Raw genomic sequence first — 18963 nt, 5'->3', positions numbered from 1 at the left:
ACAGGTGGACGGGGATAGCTCTAGTATGGCATAAATTTGACGAACTGACTTGTTGGAAAGGTGGCATCCTATGACGGTGCCACGTTGAAAGTCACTGAGCTCTTCTGTAAGGCCATTCTACTGCCAATGTTTGTCTATGGAGATTGCATGGCTGTATGCTTGATTTTATACATCTGTCAGCAACGGGTGTGGCTCAAACTGCCGAATCCACTAATTTGAAAGGATGTCCACATACGTACTTGCATGCATGTATGCATGTACAGCGCATTCGGAATGTATTCAGACCTCCAAATTTTGTTATGTTACATACTTATTCTAAAATTGATTAAATTGTTTTTTCCCCCTCAATCCACACACAATACCAAATAATGACAAAGCAAAAACAGTTTTCAAGAAATATCCCAAGTATTCAGACCCTTTACTCAGTACTTTTGGCAGCGATTACAGCCTCGAGTCTTGAGTATGACGCTACAAGCTTGGCACACCTGAATTTGGGGAGTTTCTCCCATTCTTCGCTGCAGATCCTCTCAAGCTATGTCAGGTTGGATGTGGAGCATCGCAGCACAGTTATTTTCAGGTCTCTCTAGAGATATTTGAGTCAAGTCCGGGCTCTGGCTGGGCCACTCAAGGACATTCAGAGACTTGTCCCGAAGCCACTCCTCCGTTGTCTTGGCTTTGTGCTTTGGGTTGATGTCATTTGGAAGGTGAACCTTCACCCCAGTCTGAGGTCCCGAGCACTCTGGAGCAGGTTTGAATCAAGGTTCTCTCTGTACTTTGCTACGTTCATCTTTGCCTCGATCCTGACTAGTCTCCCAGGCCCTGCGACTGAAAAACATCCCCACAGCGTGATGCTGCCACCACCATGCTTAACCGTAGGGATGGTGCCAGGTTTCCTCCTGACGTGACGCTTGGCATTCAGGCCAAAGAGTTCAATCTTTGTTTCATCAGACCAGAGAATCTTGTTTCTCATGCTTTAGGTGCCTTTTGGCAAACTCGAAGCGGGCTATCAGTTGCTTTTTACTGAGCAGTGCTTCTGTCTGGCCACTCTACCATAAAGGCCTGATTGGTAGAGTGCTGCAGAGATGGTGGTTTTTCTGGAAGGTTCTCCCATCTCCACAGAGGAACTCTGGAGCTCTGTCAGAGTGACCATCGGGTGCTTGAGACCAAGGCCCTTCTCCCCCGATTGCTCAGTTTGGCCGGTAGGACAGCTCTAGGAAGGGTCTTGGTGGTTCCAAACTTCTTCCATTTATAATGATGGAGGCCACTGTGTTCTTGAGGACCTTCAATGCTGAAATCATTTTTAGGTTCCTTTCCCCAGATCTGTGCCTTGACACAATCCTGTCTCCTCAATGTATTTGAAAAATATTTCCAGCTCTCTCCCTTTCGATAACCACTCAGCATGAAAGAGAAAAAGTTAATAAAATAGGCCTACTTGATTACTTATTTTTCCTTGCCAAACTAGCCTATATATCTGTGTCTTTCACGAGCTTACTGGCTTGGGAAACTGAGGGCCCATAATATCTTATACAATGTTGCAATTTTGCTAGCATGAGCTTCAGGCCAGACCCAAGTTAATAGTTAAACCAATGTTTCAAGTTAGTTGCAGACAGGCCATGCATAGCCAATGTGATTTATTGGATAAACATTTTTTTTAATGGATATTTTCTACCTGCAGGCTGCAATGTTTTTATTTGTTGTCTTTATAGGCTATTTTTACATAATTGGCAATGACAATAGAAGTTGCCTTTTAGGTTTGTATCATTTTCATTTAGATAGAATTTTGATTAACCACATGACAATAATTGTGATATACGAAGACATTATTATAAATGAAATTAAACTGTTGCACAAAAAAGTGCATATGAAAACCATAACTGGCACGCAGATCAGGTAGAAGTGGTAAGATAAATTTAAATTCCACATCAGAAAAGGTTGCTGACTCCTCGTGTAGCCAATTACCGGCAACTTCAGGAAAGTAACAGCAGAATCTGCCAAAGCCAGTAGGAGCAGTATGGGGATGGTCGGGGCAATTTTTTTCTCCTAGTTATCCTGATATCTGGCTCCCCTCTTGTTTGTGTCTTATTTCAAACAGTACGCTTAAAGCATCAGACAAGATCGATGCATATAGGGTGTGTCTATGTGGGAAAAAATACACGTTTTTAAAAAGTTGAGACACTTCACACCACTTAGAGAAAAAGCGATTTTCGTAGCAGGTTAGGAGTGCATTTTCGCTAACCCTTTTCCTAACCTTAACATCAATCTCCTAACCTGCTATCGAAGTAGTGTGAAAAGAGTGTTTCCCAGATTTAGCTAGCAAGCGATTAGCATTAGGGGGACTTTTGTAGCTTGCTCTAACCAACTTATTAGCAAGTTACACAAAAGAATAGTATACTACAGAAAACATGTGGATTTATATTAAGAAGCAAAATAGAAAGGTGCGTTGTTCTTTTTTGGAAAGACCTGTTGACTGCATGCCGTTGTTTGGTCAATGCATTGCACTGCAGAGTGAATCTTGAGCATGAGAAACTGCCTGCTTGAGTGACAGGGGGGCAGGGCTTGGTGAATGGGACTGGGTACAGGCCAAAAGAGAGAGCGAGAGAGAACGCTAAACTCGAGCAATAAATCAAAAAGTTTAAAAAACAAAAGCTGTGATTATAACCGAGGTGTCACTGTATAAGTCAGAGGGAAATACTGGGGGGATTGAATAGGGGAAAGAACTTACCTTGCAATTTCCACGCTTTCCTTTGTTCCTCTTTGGCAATCTGTTCCATATCTTTGTCGTATATGTAGTCTTGGCACACAAAGCAATATATACCTCCATACAATAGATCTATAGCTGGAAGAAAAACAGAGACAGAAAGAGAATGAAGTGACAAATGATAAATGGGGAGGAGAAGGAGGTATGAAACAGCTCAAGGCTACGTTGGAACATTCTATTCATTTGTAGCTCTAGGGGTGCATCCTAAATGGCACCCTACTCCCTATATAGTGTACTACCTCTGACCAGGGCCCAGTGCACTACAGAGGGAAAAGGGTGCCAATTTGGGTCGCAAATCCAAGATTTGTCCTGGAGAAAGGAGTAAGCAGCTAGCTAGCTCTCTACCTCTGCAAGGCCAGCTTATGCGCTGACATCTTGACTTTCTGATAACATTCTTGGCGTAGAAAAAGATCCGGGTTGAGAGGGAGGGATTATAGTCAATGTGACGATGTGAACACATCCCCACTTGATAATGTTTTGATAAATGTCTATTTATGAACGTAGTGTAAAGTGCCCCCCGTTTTCTAATACCATTGTCAGCCATTGTTCATATCTTTACACCACTTCATCTGAAAATCTGACTTTTCACAGTCAACTAGTCAGCTACCATGCATGCAGGTACCCACACAGACAGAGGGATAGAAAGAGGATAGAGCCAGGTAAAAGCTTCACCTCTCCCTATTCCTCTCTCCCCCCTCCCTCTCTCATATCCTCCTCACCTTCTCAGCAACCGCAGCTCCAATACCTGTTTGCAGTTCCCATGACAACCTGCCTATGCAATTGGCTGCTTGAGGCAGACATAACAATCATTAGGTGTATGTGGAGAAAGCACGGGAATGCAGGTTGTGTGTGTCTAAATGATCGCCCGAATGATTCATTACGGGTATTAAAATGTGGATAGATATGGTGTTGACTGGTGTCCCAGCTGTGACTGAATGTATTGAAATGACAGACTGGGCCCTGCAGGTGTTGAAGAGTACCAAGCTGCAGCTAATAGCAAAGAGTGGAACATCAAGTCTGCCTGTGGATTCAATTCACACACCAAACCAAATACAACCAGTTTTACAGCTGTAATATGTTGTGGATATTGGACATAAGTGTATAATGCTGTCATTACAGTGAAAATATAACTTTCCTGCAGATTGCCACATCAACGAGGGATGCAATTTACCTAAAAACCCGGGCACAAAAATAGGATAGAGAGACTGAAAAAGTAAAACACTAGCCTTAGGACTCAGATTGAATAACAGCCACACTGTTAATGGCACAATAAGAGCTGGAGAGAGAGAGAGAGAGAGTGAGAACAAAGTTGCATAACAAGGTGAGACTTGCTGAGAGAAGACAAAATGAAAATAAACCCACAGACCTTCATGTAACCATGGGAACCGAGAAAAAGAAGGGAGAGAAAGAAATAACCCGATACAGGGAGAAACAACATGAAGAGCCAAAATAGAGGAAGAACAGACCAAATATCTGAAAGGAAGAAAGAAACCCCCCCCAAAAAAATGACTGCAAAATGAAGGAACTGGTTTAATTGAATTGTGTTGGGTTTTATTAAGACATGTTAATTACTCTGCACACTCATCTAGTGAGATCGGCCGTTCTTTTCTTCTCCTCCCGCTGTAGTGTAAATCTATCTATGGCCTACAGGCTAATAGACCTGGGCTGCAATGCACTGAGCTGCTCAGGCACATTTGTGCAACAGAGAATCAGCAACCCCACTGGTGCCTAGTGCTTATGTGGCCAACTACACAGGCGACATTCAATAGCCCCTGGGGCATCAGTCCTGGCGTGTTGCATTGTGTTGCAATTATGTTGCGTTAGGTTGCATAACGAGTTGGTGATTTATGTCGCCATCAGCTCCATCTCTGATGTGGTACAGCGACGATAACCCAAACAAGGTTTGTCGACACGTTCATCTTGACATTGGCTCATTTGGGGTTCTGCCACCATAAAAACCCTTGAGCGGAACAAAAGGATGTACCTTTTTATTTACTGGGTGCTTATTACCCTCCTCAACAGTATAATTAACTACTTAGCAGCCTTTGTTCGGGCCCCGTGTGTGATTGGAGGCTGAATGGGGGTGGAGGAGGGGCGGCCGAGGCCTGCCTAGTTAAGCGAAGGGGGTAATTAGGAGTCTTTAATGTTTCAGGGGTTTGGGTGAGGGACCTGGCAGGGGGCGGAGTGTCGTGGTGGTGCTGTACAGGTCTGACGTGTCAAATATGAATGAAGTAAGACGGAGGAGCAGAGCACATACATTTTTTTTTAAATTATCCGTGATAATTTTTTTATATTATAAAAAATGTTTAAAAAAAATCTAGTGCCATTTTTTTATTATTATTATTTATAATTTTTTTTTTAAATCGGGCGCCATTTTTATTATTATTATTTTTTTTATCGGGTGCCAGCACGCTTCTTTCTCATGTCAGGCAGTCATGTGCGAGGTTCTACATGGTCTAAATAACTCAACTGGCTGTCTGTAAAGAGAAGGGCGGGCTGTACTTTGATCCTGCGCTCTAATTGGATAAAGTGAAACTGTATTTCTCCGTCCACTCGCGTCATAATTTCACCCAATCACTTTTCCTTGCATGTTTTTCGGTTTAGATTGCTGCTGCCTGCTACTATGATAAATTACACGGCGAGGACGTTTGCTATGAAGCTATCAATGTGAATAATATCTAACAAGCGGGGGCAAGGGTAAGGGGGAAAAAAAGACGAACCGCTGATCCGCATTCTAACTGGTTGACAGCAAATTTGGCTGCCCGCTGCAAGTTCAGACACCCCTCTGTGCGCTGCTTCTAATCTGCAGATTCTTTGCAGTGAGAATGTGCAGGGAGGTATTTTGCCTATATCTACTTAGGCATATTAAAAAAAACACTTCCGTTTTTCTCCAATCATGAGTATCATCCGATCCGACTATCAACTGTCGATTTGAGTATAGGATGACCAGTACGGCCATGTCGGCACAACACTATTCCTATGGCTTCCCCTCTGTGAGGGCAGTGTAGAGCTGGTGTGGACTCAAGCTGTGGTCCATAGGAGAGGAGGAGAGCTATACTACAGCACCGCCCAACCTGACAGGACAGTGAGCAGTTTGATGTGATGTTCTCAAGCGTTTGTTGCGCTTGTGTGTGCGCGCGCCTGTCTTACCTAGATTGTGTCGTTTGTTTTTGGCGTGCTCGTGGATGTGTTTCTTGGTGAAGCAGCCGAAGAAGACGCAGTAGAGGCAGGAGTGGAGCCGGTTCAGGTGGGCACCGCACATGTGACAGACACACGACTTGGCCTGCGGGGGACGAGAGAGGGCCACAGGTTGAGGATCACTGATAGAAACCAAAAGCGTCATCATCACCATCATAAACTCACAAAGACTCAGGTCGGTCAATCAGACCGGATTTATCCGGTTTATAGTGAAAGTCGGCAGCCATGTTAGAGCTTAATGGAGAGAAAGTCTGCAACGAAAAGAGGAGCAAATTTACATTGTCTTTTGTGAAAAGAAAGTAAAGTACAACAAACTGGCTGAAGAGAACACCTGGCATCTCTGGGACACAAAGGGATGGAAGGCACATGATAAAACACCACATCCATTTTGTCATGGAGAGAGAAAGCCAGTGTCGTTTTCAGCTGGCGTGTGGGTGTTTGCTTACACTGTCCTTGCCACATCTCTGCACTTTTGGCAAGGTGGAAAAGATCACTAGCTTCCACACCTGCCAAACCCCTCCCCTGACATCATCAGCCTGGAGATCACAAGTCCACTACACACAATGTATTCTCAATAAAGAGAACCCATCTGGCATCATATCAATAATATAGGTAGGCCTACAACCAGATCTTGAAATAGACCTAGACTTTTGGTTCCCTTTTCTTTAGGCTGCTTTTAGGGTAGCCTTCCTGTTAGTTTCTTTGCTGTAACATTTTGCACTGAGCCCATTTCGGCGTGGCAAGCTGTCCTGCCACAGTGTCCCTGGTGACATGCCACCTGAGTGAGCTGAGAGATCATAGTGACACGTGACTATTGCCTCGGCCAAAATCCGTTGGTGAGGTGGAAGCACAAATCACACACACAGAGACAGAAACGGAGAGGAGAGAGAGAGTGCACGCGTGAGAAAGAAAACACAGACAAGACAAAAACTCCATAAAACCCTGGGGCCATACTTGCGAATATTAGAAAAAGTTTAAGCATCAGCCAATTAAAATCATTGACGTAGTAGTACGTGATCAAAGGCTACATGTTAGCCTTTCCCATTACATAACCTGGCCCATTTAGCCCCATGTCATCCTCACCAGGTGGCCGTGAATATATCCGGTTTTAATTCCGTATCAGCCAATTAAAATTGTCGATGTAGCTGGACGCGATAGAAAACTTCTCTGTGACAGCCTCCTTAACAGCAATCAAAACGGCACGGTCTGCTAATCAAAGTTAGCTAAAACACGCACCAATTTTCAAATTGGACAATTAGGCTAGCTCACAGTGTTGCGAGCCTGGAACCTGGTTATTTTATCCATTTGCGGCAGGTTCAAATCCCAGCTGAGTTTTTTTTATTTTGAAATGTAGAATTACATTTATTGTGCTAGCGTGTTGTGAAGAGAAGGCCAGCCAAAACCTTTTAAATTAAGATTGAATACATTTAAAGAAGAGCTTTTTGTTGGAGTCCCTCTTGCAGACCGACACATATGCTACTGGCACTGATACATAATAAATAATTGCTGCTACTATAGCCAATATTATATAGATGTTCAGGCCTACACTTACATGTACTTGGGATGCAAATTTCAGGCAATTTTGTTGCCAACTAACCGACCCTCATTAACCGGTCAACAAACAGTAATTTTTTCCCTAAACAGTAAAATGTGACTAACAGAAAATGCATACAAAGAACGGACATTTTTCGTTGAGAGCTTAATGAAAACATCCAACAATAGCAAGCCTATCGTCTTACAGTCAAAAGGCTATAGCCTATTATCGAACATGCAACATCAAAGTAGCCACCCTTTGCCTTGATGACAGCTTTGCACACTCTTGGCATTCTCTCAAACAGCTTCATGAGGTAGTTACCTAGAATGCATTTCAATTAACAGGTGTGCCTTATTAAAAGTTAATTTGTGGAATTTCTTTCCTTCTTAATGCATTCAAGCCAATCAGTTGTGTTGTGACAAAGTAGGGGTGGTATATAGAAGATATCTGTATTTAGTAAAACACCAAGTCCATATTATGACAAGAACAGCTCAAATAAGCAAAGAGAAACGACAGTCCTTTACTTTATTAAGACATGGTCAGTCAATCTGGAAAATTTCAAGAACTTTGAATGTTTCTTCAAGTGCAGTCGCAAAAACCATCAAGCGCTATGATGAAACTGGCTCTCATGAGGAAAGGAAGACCCAGAGTTACCTCTGCTGCAGAGGATAAGTTCATTAGAGTTACCAGCCTCAGAAATTGCAGCGCAAATAAATGCTTCAGAGTTCAAGTAATAGACACATCTCAACATCAACTGTTTAGAGGAGACTGCGTGAAATCAGGCCTTCTTGGTTGAATTGCTGCAAAGAAATCACAACTAAAGGACACCAATAAGAAGAAGAGACTTTCTTGGGCCAAGAAACATGAGCAATGGACATTAGACCGGTGGAAATCTGTCCTTTGGTCAGAGGAGTCCAAATGTGAGATTTTTGGTTCCATCCGCCATGTCTTTGTGAGACGCAGAGTAGGTGAATGGATGATCTCTGTGATGGTGCTTTGCTGGTGACACTGTCGGTGATTTATTTATAATTCAAGGCACACTGAACCAGCATGGCTATCACAACATTCTGAAGCGAAACGCCATCCCATCTGGTTAGCTTTTTTTTTCATTTGTTTTTCAACAGGACAATGACCCAAAGAGTTGGGAAGAGTTGGACCGCAAAGTGAAGGAAAAGCAGCCAACAAGTGCTCAGCATATGTGGGAACACCTTCAAGACTGTTGGAGAAGCATTCCAGATTAAGCTGGTTGAGAATTTAACACTTTTTTGGGTTACTACATGATTCCATATGTGTTATTTCATACTGTTGATGTCTTCACTATTATTCTACAATGTAGAAAATAGTACAAATAAAGAAAAACCCTTAAAATGAGTAGGTGTACAAACTTTTGACTGGTGCTGTAGATTCAATGGTTGTAAAGATGGGGCTGAGGTCTGTCCGTAATAAAGAGATGCTGGCAACACATTCCAAAAACCAAATCCCGCAGGCTCTAGTTTTGTCTAATCTTGATTATTGTCCAGTCGTGTGGTCGAGTGCTGCAAGGAAACACCTAGTTAAGCTGCAGCTGAACAAGAACAGAGAGGCACGTCTTGCTCTTCATTGTAATCAGAGGGTTGATATAAATACTATGGCATGCCAGTCTCTCTTGGATAAGAGTTGAGGAGAGACTGACTGCATCACATTCTTTTTATAAGTGACATTAATGTGTTGAAAATCCCAAATTGTTTGCATTGTCAACTTACACAGCTGACACACATTTACCCCACCAGACATGCCACCAGGGGTCTTTTCACAGTCCCCAAATCCAGAACAAATTCAAGCGTACAGTATTATAGAGACATTATTGCATGGAACTCCGTTTCATCTCAAATTGCTCAAGTGAACAGCAAACCTGGTTTAAAAAAAACAGATAAAGCAACACCTCACGGCACAACACCTCTCCCCAATTTGACCTAGATAGTTTGTGTGCATGTACAGTTGTGAACAAAAATATTGGCACCCTTGCACTTTTTTCAAATAATGCACCATTTCTTCCAGAAAACTGTTGAAATGAAAAAAATAATTTTGGTATCCACATTAGAGGTCGACCGATTAATCGGAATGGCCGATTTCACGTTTTCATAACAATCGGTAATCGGTATATTTGGCCACCGATTTGCCGATTTTTTATTTTGTTTTAAATATTAAAAAAATAATATACATATATTTTTTTACACCTTTATTTAACTAGGCAAGTCAGATTAAGAACACATTCTTATTTACAATGACGGCCTAGAAATGGGGGTTAACTGCCTTGTTCAGGGGGGATTCGTTTTTGCAACCTTCGGTTACCAGTCCAACGCTCTAACCACCTGCCTTACATTGCACTCCACAAGGATTAACAGGCTGACTACCTGTAACGCGAGGGCAGCAAGAAGCAAAGGTAAGTCCCTAGCTAGCATTAGACTTATAAAAAACTATCAATCTTAAACATAATCACTAGTTAACTACACATGGTTGATGATATTACTAGTTTATCTAACGTGTCCTGCGTTGCATATGATCGCCTGTTCATTTTCATTGAATCACAGCCTACTTCGACAAAACGGGTGTTGATTTAACAAGCGCATTTGCGAAAAAAAGTACTGTCGTTGCACCAATGTACCTAACCATAAACATCAATGCCTAACAGGAATATTTAAACTTAGGGATGCCACCCGTTAGATAAAATACGTCACAGTTCCGTATTTCACTGAAAGAAAAAAACTTTTGTTTTCGAGATGATAATTTCCAGATTCGACCATATTAATGACCCAAGGCTCGTATTTCTGTGTGTTTATTATATTATAATTAAGTCTATGATTTGATAGAGCAGTCTGACTGAGCGGTGGTAGGCAGCAGCAGGCTCGTAAGCATTCATTCAAAACAGCCCTTTGCTGTGCTTCAAGCATTGCGCTGTTTATGACTTCAACCTGGGTGGGTATAATTTGTGGAACGTTCCAACAGGAATCTATTCCAAAAACTTCGTAAATAACAAGGTTTCCAAAAAACAACGCATACAAAGTTGTATAGCGGCAGAATAAGATACCGGGTAGGGAGTGGTCTATTTCATTGCGTTTTTCACTCATCACGTTTATTCCGAAAAATGTCTGTCCTCACTCTGGTAGCCTATGGACAAACATTAAGAATAAGCTACGTGGTGAGTTGATGCCTATTCGGCAGCTAGTTAGCTAGGTTTGTATGCGTTGCTACTTTGTATGCGTTGTTGGTTGGCAACCTTTTACTTTACGTTTTTTTGGAACAGATTCCTGTTGGAACGTTCCACAAATTATACCCACCCCTTCAAGCCTATCAACTCCCAAGATTAGGCTGGTGTAACCGATGTGAAATGGCTAGCTAGTTAGCCGGGTGCACGCTAATAGCGTTTCAAACGTCACTCGCTCTGAGACTTGGGAGTGGTTGTTTCCCTTCCTCTGCATGGGTAACGCTGCTTCGAGGGTGGCTGTTGTCGATGTGTTCCTGATTTGAGCCCAGGTAGGATCGAGGAGAGGGACGGAAGCTATACTGTTACACTGGCAATACTAAAGTGCCTATAAGAACATCCAATAGTCAAAGGTATATGTAATAGTAATAGTCCTATAATTCCTATAATAATATAATAACTACAACCTAAAACTTCTTACCTGGGAATATTGAAGACTCGTGTTAAAAGGAACCACTAGCTTTCATATGTTCCCATGTTCTGAGCAAGGCACTTAAACATTAGCTTTCTTACATGGCACATATTGCACTTTTACTTTCTTCTCCAACACTTTGTTTTGCATTATTTAAACCAAATTGAACATGTTTCATTATTTATTTGAGGCTAAATTGATTTTATTGATGTATTATATTAAGTTAAAATAAGTGTTCATTCAGTATTGTTGTAATTGTCATTATAAAAAAAAAAGAAAATAACCGGCCGATTAATCAGTATCGGCGTTGAAAAATCATAATCGGTCGACCTCTAATCCACATATGTATGGTCTTCGGTGTGCAGTTGAACGAAAAAAAAGAGTAAACCTTGAATTTGGAGGTTTAAATATATCCCTCTCGTGGCCAAGTTGACCTATTTTAAGAAACACTATTGGTTTGTGGAGAAAAAGTTTAAGATCTTTGATAGGCTGATGCGGAATTTGTTACAGGAAATAATTACGGCCACCTGGTGAGGTTAGAAAAGCGCTGAATGTGCCATGTTATATAATGGGAACAGCTAACATGTAGCCTACGATTTTAATTGGCTGATGCTTAAAAACACTTAACGTTCACAAGTATGGCCACCCTGAGTCTGACACACACTCTAGGTGTGTGAACGTTTAAACCTTAAAACAAAGTTGGGACCCTTAACCTCTTGACGGTCGCCAAGGATAGGGGGCGCTACAGCGATTTTTGAAAAAAAATTGTGCCCATTTTAAATGGCCTCCTACTCAAACTCAGAAGCTAGGATATGCATATAATTAATACTTGTGGATAGAAAACACCCTAAAGTTTCTAAAACTGTTTGAATGGTGTCTGTGAGTATAACAGAACTCATATGGCAGTCAAAACCCAAAGACCGATCGTAACAGGATGTGGAATTCTGAATTGCGGACTCAACTTCATCACTTTGCCTATTAATCACACCGTGAGCAATGTTTCATTGACCACTTCCTATTGCTTCCACTAGATGTCCCCAGTCTTTACAAAGTGGTTTGAGTCTCCTACTGTGAAAACTGACTGAATGAGACGCTGTGGAAAGTGGTCACATGAGGAGGGCCATCACCATTATGACGCCGGCGCCCCTGGCTACCCTCCCCTTTCGAAACGTTTTGAAAGACAATGCAATCGTCCCCCTTGAATCTTATTGGAGCTCTGGTTGAAAAAGGCCCTAAAGATTTATGTTATACAACGTTTGACATGTTTGAATGAACCTAAATTTTAAAAAAAATGCATTTTATTGCCGACGGAAGTTTTGGAGCAGCCTTCAGAACGCGCTAACAAGAACAAGCCATTGGGACGTAAAGGATTAACTTTTTCGAATGAAAATACATTGTTGTGGACCTGGGATTCCTGGAAGTGCTTTTCTGAGGAAGATAATCAAAGGTAAGGGATTATTGACAATAGTATACAAGAGTAGATTTGATATGCAATTGTTCCAAGATGGCGCTGACCTGTAACGGTAGCCTATTTTTCTGAGAATCGCATCCCCTTTTATCGCAAAGTGTGATTACCCAGTAAAGTTATTTTTAAATCTGGCATTACAGGTGCTTTCAAGAGATATTCATCTATAAATCTTAGAATGACAATATTACATTTGAAAAATGTTTTCGAATAGTAATTTAGTAAATTGTAGCGCTGTTTCACCGGATGCATTTGAGGGAAAATAGTTAGTCAACGTCACGCGCCGATGTAAAATGCTGTTTTTATATATAAATATGAACTTTATCGAACAAAAGAATGCATGTATTGTGTAACATGATGTCCTAGGAGTGTCATCTGATGAAGATTGTCAAAGGTTAGTGCTGCATTTAGCTGTTTTTTTTGGTTATTTGTGATGCATGTGGTTGGTCGGAAAATGGCTATGTGGCTACTTTTACGATATACTCCTCTAACATAATCTAATGTTTTGCTTTTGCTGTAAAGCCTTTTTGAAATCGGACAACGTGGTTCGATTCAGGAGAGGTGTATCTATAAAACGATATAACATAGTCCTATATTCGCTAATGGCGATAGGATTTTTCGCTGGATGTCCGTCCCGTAGCCCGACCAGGGGTTAATGTTAAGAAAACATTTCCATTTGTCACATCCCTAACACACACTGCTGGATGTTCTGCACTCATGTTGCAAGGTATACGAAACTTCTGTACTTTTTCGATACTAGAATTTGTGATACTTCTATCAAATGTGTCTCCCGTAGTAGTTTACTGATTGAAAGAGGATCCAGTTGGTCTACTGATTGAAAGAGGATGAAATTGGTCAATCAGCACAGCCAATGTCCCCTTATAGCACGAGCGCACCGTGCCTGCTCCACTTTCTCATTGCCAGCTGTAGCCTGTCCTGAACCACTGCACTCACTGGGAGTCTTGGCTGCATCATGTTAGCTCCCCACTCATGCTGCACAGAAGTTAACACACTTGAATAATGCAAACACGGAATGTAGAACTACTGCAAATTGTTAAAAGGGAAACCATTTTTTACAACTTCATATTCAGCATCTCCACCCCAACATCAACATGTGAAATGCACCATTTTCACATGTTGGGGTGGTGGTACTGGAGATTATGAATGCAAACCATGCGTGTGGTGTTTGATTTCATTCCATTCCAGCCACTAGTATAAACCCGTCCTCCCCAATTAAGGTGCCACCAGACACCTGTGATTCACCTGTATTGTGAATAGACCTAGGCTACATCTTGATTAAACCAGTTTATTAATAGAGATGTATCATTCAAATCAATTATTACTATTATGTTGTTATGTAGTTAAATTGGTAAAACCTAAGTGAGATCGATTGTATCACTGTATAATTGATTCATTAATGCATGGCTCTCTCTTGAACTCAAAAGAGCTGTTCTGTAACTGGCTATTACGGCAAAATATGTGGGTATCGTGACAACAGGATTCTGCACTGCAGTACAGCTGCTCTCAGCCTCCCTCTCCTTGGTCTGTCCCAGTCTCACAGCCTGCCCTCTCACACCCCCGTCGTCATACATCTCTCCTCCACTGCTCACTCTCCCTTTCCATCTATTCCTCTCATCGTTCTCTTCACTTTCTCCATCTGTATTTTAACCAGTATGGATGCATTCTCTATCCTCTCTCCTTTTCTCTTTTTTCCACAGTCCCCCATCCTTTCCTGCTATCCCGCCTTCCCTCCTCTGTAGCAGGCAATGTTGTCAGCAGTCTTTCCTGTTGGTGTTGATGTGCTATTAGGGGGTGCATCGATCACAGCCTTGCCCGTGACCAGACCATCTGATAAAGAGGGCTGAGACAGATCAGATCAGGGCCCATCTTAAGGCTAAGTTCATCATTACAACTTTCGTAGGACCTAGGCTTGGGCGGTATCCAGATTTTCATACCGGGATTTACGGCATTACCGGCATAGCACACAAGGGGGCGCTAAAATGCAAGAAAAGCCCATTGGGCCTCTAACCAGACTGGAAAATTAGCACAAACTAAAAGCGAAATCACATAGCTAAATGTTAACGAGCTAAAACTAACCTAAACTAATTGCAAAAACAGGCAAATCCAGCTTATAAAAAGTTATACAAGCATAGCTAGCAGCTACCAAATATTTTTATTTTTCAACTGGTAATTAAAGTGTGCCTCCCATTCACCATTCAAGTGCAGGCAACAGTCAAGTTAGCAGTAACTGCATAAAGTTAGTGTGAAACCAAGGTAAATAAAAATAATTTTTCTCAGTTCCACGCGATGAGCAGTTACTGCCTTTTTGCTTGGTAGGGCAGCATTCCACACGCTAAAGAAATTAGCGTGTGGAACTCATAGCCTATAGGCCAATGTATCAGTAGGACAATAACTTCCATTGGGCTTTCACACTGAGGATTGGTGATTATCAAATGGGAGATTGTTGGAAAGATTTTTCAAATAACTTACTTTGAGGAACTATAGCTTTACTATATTATCATTCGCAATGGATGTTAAAAACACTCCTACATTTCAACGCAGCAGGCCAGGTACTTCTGTGTGCGCACGCTCCTTCAACATTATCAGGACAGAGAAATCAGTTTACCTGTTTATTGCTCACATGGAGCACTCCAAACAAAATAAATCTCGTAAATTATGGTTATGAAATGAACCAAAACCTGTTTGTTTCTCACAAATGTAGCAGGTCGTGAACTCTGCAAACAACATTTCCACTCCGAGACTGAGAACAGTAAATGGCAGGGCTAGAGCGGTGCTTGTCAGACAATGAGACATCCCGGGAAAAAATGGGTCTTCTCACTTAGACGTCTGTAGCATCCGAACAGTTTGACCTAGAAACCACTATATGGAAAAGGGAGACTCAAACGCGATGGTGTTCTCCGTTTTTCTGTACGACACCCACAAGTGTCACAGGATTTTTGTGCCTACCCACACAAAAAGGGGTTAATGTGAAGAAAAAAAACACACATCTATATATCTCTAAAAAATATACACACACATTTCCTTATTTTTAGATATCTCCTAGATTTAGGATAGACACATCAAAAGCCTTGTTTCTTATTAAAAAAAAATTACTGTCCTTTTTGACATTTATGAATTTGTTGTTCAATGCGTCTCTATGGCCTTTAGTAATAAAGGCCAAAAGACATTTTTTTATCAACATTTTTTTTTTTGATACAGTGCCTTGCGAAAGAATTCGGCCCCCTTGAACTTTTCGACCTTTTGCCACATTTCAGGCTTCAAACATAGATATAAAACTGTAATTTTTTGTGAAGAATCAACAACAAGTGGGACACAATCATGAAGTGGAACGAAATTTATTGGATATTTCAAACAAATAAAAAACTGAAAAATTGGGCGTGCAAAATTATTCAGCCCCCTTAAGTTAATACTTTGTAGCGCCACCTTTTGCTGCAATTACAGCTGTAAGTCGCTTGGGGTATGTCTCTATCAGTTTTGCACATCGAGAGACTGACATTTTTGCCCATTCCTCCTTGCAAAACAGCTCGAGCTCAGTGAGGTTGGATGGAGAGCGTTTGTGAACAGCAGTTTTCAGTTCTTTCCACAGATTCTCGATTGGATTCAGGTCTGGACTTTGACTTGGCCATTCTAACACCTGGATATGTTTATTTGTGAACCATTCCATTGTAGATTTTGCTTTATGTTTTGGATCATTGTCTTGTTGGAAGACAAATCTCCGTCCCAGTCTCAGGTCTTTTGCAGACTCCATCAGGTTTTCTTCCAGAATGGTCCTGTATTTGGCTCCATCCATCTTCCCATCAATTTTAACCATCTTCCCTGCCCCTGCTGAAGAAAAGCAGGCCCAAACCATGATGCTGCCACCACCATGTTTGACAGTGGGGATGGTGTGTTCAGGGTGATGAGCTGTGTTGCTTTTACGCCAAACATAACGTTTTGCATTGTTGCCAAAAAGTTCGATTTTGGTTTCATCTGACCAGAGCACCTTCTTCCACATGTTTGGTGTGTCTCCCAGGTGGCTAGTGGCAAACTTTAAACAACACTTTTTATGGATATCTTTAAGAAATGGCTTTCTTCTTGCCACTCTTCCATAAAGGCCAGATTTGTGCAGTATACGACTGATTGTTGTCCTATGGACAGAGTCTCCCACCTCAGCTGTAGATCTCTGCAGTTCATCCAGAGTGATCATGGGCCTCTTGGCTGCATCTCTGATCAGTCTTCTCCTTGTATGAGCTGAAAGTTTAGAGGGACGGCCGGGTCTTCGTAGATTTGCAGTGGTCTGATACTCCTTCCATTTCAATATTATCGCTTGCACAGTGCTCCTTGGGATGTTTAAAGCTTGGGAAATCTTTTTGTATCCAAATCCGGCTTTAAACTTCTCCACAACAGTATCTCGGACCTGCCTGGTGTGTTCCTTGTTCTTCATGATGCTAACCGCGCTTTAAACGGACCTCTGAGACTATCACAGAGCAGATGCATTTATACGGAGACTTGATTACACACAGGTGGATTCTATTTATCATCATTAGTCATTTAGGTCAACATTGGATCATTCAGAGATCCTCACTGAACTTCTGGAGAGAGTTTGCTGCACTGAAAGTAAAGGGACTGAATAATTTAGCACGCCCAATTTTTCAGTTTTTTATTTGTTAAAAAAGTTTGAAATTTCCAATAAATTTCGTTCCACTTCATGATTGTGTCCCACTTGTTGTTGATTCTTCACAAAAAATTACAGTTTTATATCTTTATGTTTGAAGCCTGAAATGTGGCAAAAGGTCGAAAAGTTCAAGGGGGCCGAATACTTTCGCAAGGCACTGTACCTAAAGGGGTACTAAATTAAAAATCAAATAGCTAAATGAACCATAACATGACCATCTTAACCGGTTAGGGCTAGGGGGCAGTATTGACACAGCCGGATAAAAAACGTACCCGATTTAATCTGGTTACTACTCCTGCCCAGTAACTAGAATATGCATATAATTATTGGCTTTGGATAGAAAACACCCTAAAGTTTCTAAAACTGTTTGAATGGTGTCTATATATAACAGAATTCATATGGCAGGCCAAAACCTGAGAAGATTCCATGCAGGAAGTGGCCTGTCTGAGAAGTTGTGTTTCATCTTGACTCTTTTTATTGAAGACTGAGGATCTTTGCAATAACGTGACACTTCCTACAGCTCCCATAGGCTCTCAGAGCCCGGGAAAAAGCTGAACGATATCGAGGCAGGCTCTGACTGAAACACTTTATCGCTTTTGGCAAGTGGCCGCTCAGAGTACTATGGGCTTAGGCGCGTGCCCGAGTCGACCGAATGCTTTCTTTTCTTTTGTCTGTTTACCTAAACGCAGATTCCCGGTCGGAATATTATCGCTTTTTTATGAGACAAATTTATTTTAAACAGCGGTTGACATGCTTCGAAGTACGGTAATGGAATATTTAGAATTTTTTTGTCACGAATTGTGCCATGCTCGTCACCCTTATTTACCCTTTCGGATAGGGTCTTGAACGCACGAACAAAACGCCGCTGTTTGGATATAACGATGGATTATTTTGGACCAAACCAACATTTGTTATTGAAGTAGAAGTCCTGGGAGTGCATTCTGACAAAAACAGCAAAGGTAATAACATTTTTCTTATAGTAAATCTGACTTTGGTGAGTGCTAAACTTGCTGGGTGTCTAAATAGCTAGCCCTGTGACGCCGGGCTATCTACTGAGAATATTGCAAAATGTGCTTTCACCGAAAAGCTATTTGAAAATCGGACATATCGAGTGCATAGAGGAGTTCTGTATCTATAATTATTAAAATAATTGTTATGCTTTTTGTGAACGTTTATCGTGAGTAATTTAGTAAATTCACCGGCAGTGTTCGGTGGGAATGCTAGTCACATGCTAATGTACAAAGCTGGTTTTTGATATAAATATGAACTTGATTGAACAAAACATGCATGTATTGTATAACATAATGTCCTAGGGTTGTCATCTGATGAAGATCATCAAAGGTTAGTGCTACATTTAGCTGCGGTTTGGGTTTATGTGACATTATATGCTAGCTTGAAAAATGGGTGTCTGATTATTTCTGGCTGGGTATTCTGCTGACATAATCTAATGTTTTGCTTTCGTTGTAAAGCCTTTTTGAAATCGGACAGTGTGGTTAGATTAACGAGAGTCTTATCTTTAAAATGGTGTAAAATAGTCATATGTTTGAAAAATTGAAGGTTTTGCATTTCTAAGGTATTTGAATAACGCGCCACGGGATTACACTGGCTGTTGAGTAGGTGGGACGCAAGCGTCCCACCTAGCCCATAGAGGTTAAAACAATTCCATATGTCAGCATAGCA

The 18963-nt window shown here is 41.4% G+C and overlaps 1 protein-coding gene across 5 annotated transcripts in view; it reads right to left on the bottom strand.

The window, feature by feature from the left end:
* LOC106589337 (ubiquitin carboxyl-terminal hydrolase 22) overlaps positions 1–18963 on the bottom strand; it is a 52270-nt gene that overhangs the window by 15010 nt on the left and 18297 nt on the right. For all 5 annotated transcript variants that reach the window (XR_014383019.1, XM_014179180.3, XM_045710069.2 and 2 more), the window contains exons 2-3: positions 5909–6041; positions 2723–2836 (exon numbers count right to left, since the gene is read on the bottom strand). Coding sequence is in view for 4 of the 5 variants with exons in the window: in XM_014179180.3 (XP_014034655.2) it covers positions 2723–2836; positions 5909–6041 (247 nt within the window). In the remaining variant the exon portion in view is untranslated. The remainder of the gene's footprint in view (positions 1–2722; positions 2837–5908; positions 6042–18963) is intronic.

Source organism: Salmo salar, chromosome 28, assembly GCF_965601325.2.
Source record: "Salmo salar chromosome 28, fSalSal1, whole genome shotgun sequence".
Classification (NCBI taxonomy): domain Eukaryota; kingdom Metazoa; phylum Chordata; class Actinopteri; order Salmoniformes; family Salmonidae; genus Salmo; species Salmo salar.
The sequence above is the reverse complement of the archived record's forward strand: the minus strand, read 5'-3'. Positions and strand labels throughout refer to the sequence as shown.